Here is a 6,722-nt window from a genome sequence, read left to right as displayed (position 1 = left end):
TTCCAAAGTGCTGGGATTACAGGCGTGAGCCATTGCACCCGGCTATGTCTGTTCTTTTAAATTATGTTTACCTCTTTTTGCCTCCCTCAATAGAAAATAATCATCATAAAGGAAGAATTTTTGTCTGCCTTATTCATTCACCATTGTATCTAAAGCAGTGCCTGGCACACAGGAAGTGCTCTATAAATATTTGCTGAATGCAAGAATTTCTTGTGGAAATGAAGGAGGCATCTGGGGACTAGGAGAGGGAGCTATGAAAGAGAACTGCTTTCCTTCCTCTCCTATCTGGCCTTTAAAGCTTCTCACATACCAACTGGGGTGCAGTGTCCAGACGGAACTGGGTCAGGAACCTCTTCTTACACATTCTGTGTCCATCAACATTGTGATTATTTGTGGAATTACCTGTTTACATGCATGTATTCATCCCCTGCAATGACATCTTCCTAAAATCGAAATCCCTTTCCCTGCTTAAAACCCTTTGATGGGGGCCAGGCACGGTGGCTCACTCCTATAATCTCAGCACCTTGGGAGGCCAAGACAGGTGGATCACCTGAGGCCAAGGGTTCAAGACCAGCCTGACCAACATGGCGCAACCCCATCTTTACTAAAAATACAAAAATTAGCTGTGCGTGGTGGTGCGCACCTGTAATCCCAGCTATTTGGGAGGCTGAGGCAGGAGAATTGCTTGAACCTGGGAGTCGGAGGTTGCAGTGAGCTGAAATTGCATCACTGCACTCCAGCCAGAGTGACAGAGCGAGACTCCATCTCAAAAAACAAAACCCTTGATGGCTCCCCAGGAGCCCTGGAGACAGTCCAGGCTCCTCACCGCGGCCCACAGATCCTTATGAATTGGTCCCTGTTGCTGCTGTAGCCACGTTTATTTTTAATTTTTTAAATAGAGATGGGGGTCTCTCCTATGTTGCTCAGGCTGGTCTGGAACTCCTGGCCTCAAGCCATCCTCCTGCCTCAGCCTCCCAAAGTGCTGAGATTACATGTGTGAGCCACTATGCCTGGCCCACATTGATACTTTTGAGCAGTGGTATGAGATCGTCCACCTCTGGGCCTTTGATCTTGTTCCTTCTGCCTGAAACATTCTTTGCCCACCTGATTTCTCAAATCAGCTGTCTCCTCCAGGGAGTCTCCCCTGACCCTTCTCCTCCTGGGCTAGATCAGGTCTCTCCTTTTGGCCCTCCCTCAATCCCCTGGAGTCTTCTCATCCCAGCTCAAAACACTCTGGTGATGGGTCTGTCTTCCCACTGGACTGTGAGCTCCTTAAGGGGAGGGTCCAGGGCTGTCTTGGTCCCTGCTGTATCCCCAGCATCGCTCACAGGACGACCACACAGCAGGCTCTCTTTAGGGGCTCAGTGGCTCTCAGAATGGCGTAGGCTCTCTTTACAGTGTAGGTCTGAGTCCTGTGTCCTCCAGCTTGGAGTGGGGAAAGAGTGAGTGGTGTTGGGGTGCAAGCACTGGTTTTAATTCTTTGACGATCCCTTGCACTGGGAGGACACACAGCACAGTAAGCCCTTTTCAGGGTCTGAGTCTTCTCTTCAAGGGGACACAGCAGATATACTCTCATGATTGGGTCTGATTCCTTTACAAATCCCGACACAGGGCAGGGACACAGTAGGCCCTATGGGCTTTGGGTTTAGTTTCTTTGCCTGTCTCATCACAGGGCGGGCACATGGCAGGCTCCCTGAGTCTGGGTCTCCTTTGGTCATTGCCCAGCACTGGAGGTGAGTGGTTCCTTATCCCAAAACTAACCACCGAGGCGGGAGGTCCGCGAAGACTGCGGAGGGAATGAAGGCGGGGTCGAGAGACGGGGCCTAAGGGGGCGGGACCCGGGAAACTGACGGCGAGGGGCGGGGCTTAGGGACCTGGGCGCTTAAGAGACTTGGGGCTGGTGGCCCGCACTTCAGGGTCTTCGGGGAGGAGAGGACTAAGACACTGCAGTCTTTTAGGGAGCAAGGATCCAGGCCTCTGGATCATGTGAGAGGAAAGAGATGAAGGCCCAGACGCCTGGGTCTCCGAGGTGGGGAAGCCAAATTCCAACATGTGGAGCTGCACACTTAGGCTCCCTAGCTGGTGTAGTCAGTATCAGCGAGAAGAATGCAGCAGAGGAGCACGCGCGAAGAGGTTTGACCGGGAATTTTTATTGTGTCTCTGCTCCCCGTCCGCCCCCTGCACAGTCCAGATAGGCTAGGCTGGGCACGCAGCCCCCGAAGCGGTACGTGTACTTGCGCCCCCCGCTCTTGCGCACGATGTCGCGGCGATAGTAGTAGCGCAGGCCTCGGCTCAGCTTCTCGTAATTCATGCCCGGCTTTCTCTTGCGCTCGCCCCACAGCCGAGCCACCTAGGACAGAGGTCGGGCTCGGTCGGAGTGGGAAGGGGCGGGGCTTGGCGATAGTGGGGCGGGGCGGGCCTGGGGGCGGTGTGCAGTGCAGACCTGGACGAGGCCTCGCAGAGCCGGGTGGAGACTGGGTTGGTTAAGGCGGGAGACTGGGTTTGAGAAGGGTTGGGCGGGGCCTCGAGTGGGCCGGGGAGGGGCGGGGCCGAGGGCTAGGCGATTGAACCTAGCCCTTGGGCGGGGCTAAATAGAACCAGAAGAGACGGGGCAGGATTTGGCTGGGCAGGGGAGCTGCCCCACCTCTTTGGGGTCGCATAGCTGGAACTCGCGGCTGTTGCCAGTCCAACGGATGCAGCTGCTACGCGCCCCGTCGTGGAGCAGCTCCAGGAGGAACTGCCACAGCTGAATGGGACCTGCGGGATGAAGGGAGGGGCACACTCAGTCTTCCCGGCCCTGGATCACACCACTTCAATGATCTAGAGGTCCGGGTCCTCCCAACTCGGGACCCAGGAGTCCGGATCCCCCCCTTCTCTGAGATCCACGAGTTCAGATCCCTCCATATAGGGGACCCAACAGTCAGCCTTGGAGACTCAAGCGTCCAAGGGCCCAGTCTCAGAGATTTAGGAGTTTGGCCTACCCATCTCGGAGACCCAGGAATCTAGGCCTTCATCGCTTTCGTTTTATATAATCCAGGAGCCTGGGTCCTCATCCCCTTTGTCCCTATAAGACTACCAGTGCCTTAGCCCTCTCCTCCCCAAGGACCTGGAGTGCGGGCCACCGGCCCCACCTTCCTCGAGCCCCTGGTCCCTAAACCCCGCCCCCTCACTGTCAGTCTCCCGAGCCCCGCCCCCTTAGGTGCCTGGGTGCCGGCTCAAGACTCCAGCTTTGCCCTCCCCGCAGTCTTTGCGGCCCTCTCACCTCGGTGGTTAGTTTTGGGGCATCGAACCAAACTGGCACGGTCCGACTGCGGGTTCGGTTCGGAGGAAACGGTGAGAGCTGAGCTCTGGTACCCCTTCAGAGGGATGGTGCCATCCGCACGCAGCCCCGGGTTCCAGGAGGTGGTACAGTCCGGGCCCGCGGGCCCGCCCCACGAAATGGTACAGTCCGTGCGCGGCTCCCAGCCCAGGCCACTGCCCCAGTAGGTGACGCCGTCGCGGCCCACAGAACAGTCCCAGCTGGTGTTACTCCCGGCGGTCTGGGCGCGCGACCATGAGGTGGCCCCTCCCGCCGCGGGGACACAGTTCTGGCCCGCGGCGCCTTCGGAGCCGGCGGCGGGGATGGGGCCCGGGCCGGGAGGGGCGGGGCCCAGGGTCTGCGAGGCTCCGCTCCAAGAGTCCCAGGCTGTGCATGCCACGTCTGTCCAGTCTCCCGACCACGGAAGAGCCTGAGGGTCGGGCTCTGTGAGGAGTAATGGATCCCGAGTGAGGGCAGCCCAGGTGCCCCCTCAAAAACTCTAGGGGTCTCAGCTGTCAGCCCTGGCACTTGGGGGCCGGCTGTCCCGTATCCAGGTCATGCCACCTTGAGGGCGCTGGTGTTCTCAGTCCTCAAAGATCAGGGAGTCTACACCTCCGGCCCCGGTGCCTCGGGACCCCAGTCCCCACCTCCCACCGCCTCTCCCCACACTCACCCTCCCCCCATGGAACTTCTGGGTGCAGTAACGCGGAGCCCCAGTCCAGCTGTGGGAAGCTTGCCAGGGATGAGCTTGTACCTGAGTTTGGGGAGGAGTGTGAGCAATGACAGAGACCCCTTAACTACCCACTCTCTAGTCTTTACTTGTCAGGGACTGGGAGTTATGACCCCCCAGCCCCTATTTCAGCACCCCGCGCCCCCTTTTCCTTCACCCTCAGGGGGTCAAGCACGCGCCCCCCCACCCGCAGTCCCAGGAGCCTAGGCACGCCCCCCTCCTCCCTTTGCCCTAGGATCCCAGCCTCCCCTGTTCTTTTCCAGCACTCAGGGGTCCCAGCCCGCAGCCACCTTTCCAGCATGTCTCTGCTGTCGCTATCGGCGTGTCCCCTTGGAGTGCCGGATCAGGGAAATAGAAGCCTAATTCGGCTCCTTCTGCAGGGGATAAGGGGTTAGGGTCAGCAGAGGCCCCACTTGGACACCCTCCCCACACACGTTGTGGCAGCCTCGGCAGCCTACCAAGCCCTGCCAGCTTGTTCCCTGGAGGCACTTCCTGTGGGGATGCCTCATCCCAGTTCCACACGTCCATGGATGCGATGAAGGCCTTCTGAATATTCTGGGTAGGGAAAAGTCCAGATGGCAATGGGTGAGCTGGTGACACTTGGAGGCCCTGGAGTCTGGGCCCCAGCCCGAGCTTCCCTCAGAGCCAGGAGTCCAGGCCTCCGCTCCCTCCTTCCCCAGGAGCCTAGAATCTTGGTCCCAGGAATGAGGGACCCTAGCTCTCTTCCTCTCTCAGACCCAGGAGTCCAGGCCCCTGGCTTCTTGGGAGTCTAGTCCCCCAGGTCCTTCCTAACCCAGACACCCAGGCATCTAGTCCTCAGTTCATGGCTCACCTCTGGCGGGTTCCTCTGCCCCCAGCCGGGGGTCTCAGCCCCATTTCATACCATGCACCCCCTCCCCCAAGGGCCTGGGCAAGGGGGAATTTTCCGAGACGTCAGAGCAGGGGTCGCAGCCAGGCTCAAGTTGCAGGGGCAGGGGCGGGGCCGAGCCTCGACCTCAGCCTTGGGGATAGGTGCTGGCCTCTGGGGCTGCCCTGCTGCAGGGGTGGCGTGGGCTTGGAGCGGGGCTTGGGGAACAGCGGGCTGGGTGAGGGCGGGGCGGAGGCTGGGAGAAGTTTACGGGGTGATGGGGGCGGGGCGAGGGGCTTGGTGAACAGGCTGTCTGCCTCAGGGTCTTGATCCTGCGACATGGGGGGAGTCAGGGGAGAGGGTCTGGGGTCAGCTGGGCTGAGCTGGGCTTATCTGCAACAGGAAGAGGGATTTCCGGCCAGATTCCCCCACCCGCCCCCAGCGTCAGCTGACGTCACAATCGGCAGAGTAACTGCGGGGGCGTGGAGCAGGAGTGAAGGCCGACCCAATCCCCCACCAGGCCCAGTAGGGAGGGCGTCCTGGGGCTGCTTCCCAGGAGTGCCAATCATAACAATATTGACATCAACAATTTCAACAATAACAATAATAGCAATAACAGCCAACATTAAATGAGGGCTCATTGTGTGAAACCAACTGTGCCATACGCCTTCATTGAATCCTTCTGTAAGGCAAGTACAATACATACTCTCATTTGATGAAGGGGGAAGGTAAGGCAGGTATCCTCCCACTGCTCTCCTTCTCCAGACCCCATGCCCTTCCGTGCTGTAACAGTTTAGGACAATTGGGGAAAATGGAGTATGAACTGAATATGAAATATCATAGAATTCTTTTCTTAGATTTGATAATGGTATTCAGGATGAAAGATATCATTTAGGAAATGAACTCAGAGATGAAATGTTATAATGTCTGTAACTTGTGGTTGGGTGCGGTGACTCATGCCTGTAATCCCAGCAATTTGGGAGGCTGAGGCGGGTGGATCATGTGAGGTCAGGAGTTCTAGATCAGCCTGTCCAACATGGTGAAACCTAGTCTCTACTAAAAATACAAAAAATTAGCCGGGCGTGGTGGCAGGTGCTTGTAATTCCAGCTACTCCGGAGGCTGAGGCAGGAGAATTGCTTGAACCTGGGAGATGGAGGTTGCAGTGAGCCAAGATCATGCCATTGCACTCCAGCCTGGGGAACAAGAGCGAAACTTCATCTCAAAAAAACAAACAAACAAAAAAGTCTGTAACTTGCTCAAATAATTCAGCAAAAAACAACAACAAAAACAGCTATACATGTAACATATACATACATGAAATATTTAGGACATACCTAAACTATGAAATTGTTCATGTAAAATTCAGTAACTGGGTGTCCTATATATATATATATATATATTTTTTTTTTTTTTTTTTTTTTTTTTTTTTCCCAGGCTGGAGTGCAGTGGCGCGATCTCGGCTCACTGCAACCTCCGCCTCCCGGGTTCACGCCATTCTCCTGCCTCAGCCTCTCCGAGTAGCTGGGACTACAGGCGCCCGCCACCACGCCCGGCTAATTTTTTTTGTATTTTTAGTAGAGACAGGGTTTCACCGTGGTCTCGATCTCCTGACCTCGTGATCCGCCCGCCTCGGCCTCCCAAAGTGCTGGGATTACAAGCGTGAGCCACCGCGCCCGGCCTATAAATATATAAAATATTTTTTAAGATGGAGTCTCACTCTGTCGCCCAGGCTGGAGTGCAGTGGTGCGATCTCAGCTCACTGCAACCTCTGCCTCCCAGGTTCAAGCAATTCTCCTGCCTCAGCCTTCCAAGTAGCTGGGATTACAGGCAAGCACCACCATGCCCA

At 56.7% G+C, this 6,722-nt stretch overlaps 1 protein-coding gene across 3 annotated transcripts; it reads right to left on the bottom strand.

The window, feature by feature from the left end:
* Positions 1 to 2,130: 2,130 nt before the first annotated feature.
* ETV2 (ETS variant transcription factor 2) lies at positions 2,131 to 5,285 on the bottom strand. Of its 3 annotated transcripts, XM_032170545.2 has the most exons (7): positions 4,861 to 5,285; positions 4,487 to 4,583; positions 4,319 to 4,402; positions 3,972 to 4,052; positions 3,263 to 3,742; positions 2,645 to 2,757; positions 2,131 to 2,350 (listed from the first exon to the last, which is right to left on the bottom strand). In XM_032170545.2, the coding sequence occupies exons 2-7, from the start codon at positions 4,554 to 4,556 to the stop codon at positions 2,150 to 2,152; spliced, it is 1,029 nt and encodes a 342-aa protein (XP_032026436.1). In that variant the 5' UTR covers positions 4,557 to 4,583; positions 4,861 to 5,285; the 3' UTR covers positions 2,131 to 2,149. The 3 variants fall into 3 exon arrangements, with proteins under 3 accessions (XP_032026436.1, XP_058281356.1, XP_058281357.1); XM_058425373.1 differs by having other exon boundaries at positions 4,319 to 4,583; XM_058425374.1 differs by lacking the exon at positions 3,972 to 4,052.
* Positions 5,286 to 6,722: the final 1,437 nt, after the last annotated feature.

The sequence above is a fragment of the Hylobates moloch genome, unplaced genomic scaffold, assembly GCF_009828535.3.
Source record: "Hylobates moloch isolate HMO894 unplaced genomic scaffold, HMol_V3 SCAFFOLD_12, whole genome shotgun sequence".
NCBI lineage: Eukaryota > Metazoa > Chordata > Mammalia > Primates > Hylobatidae > Hylobates > Hylobates moloch.
This window is presented reverse-complemented; position numbering and strand designations above follow the sequence as displayed.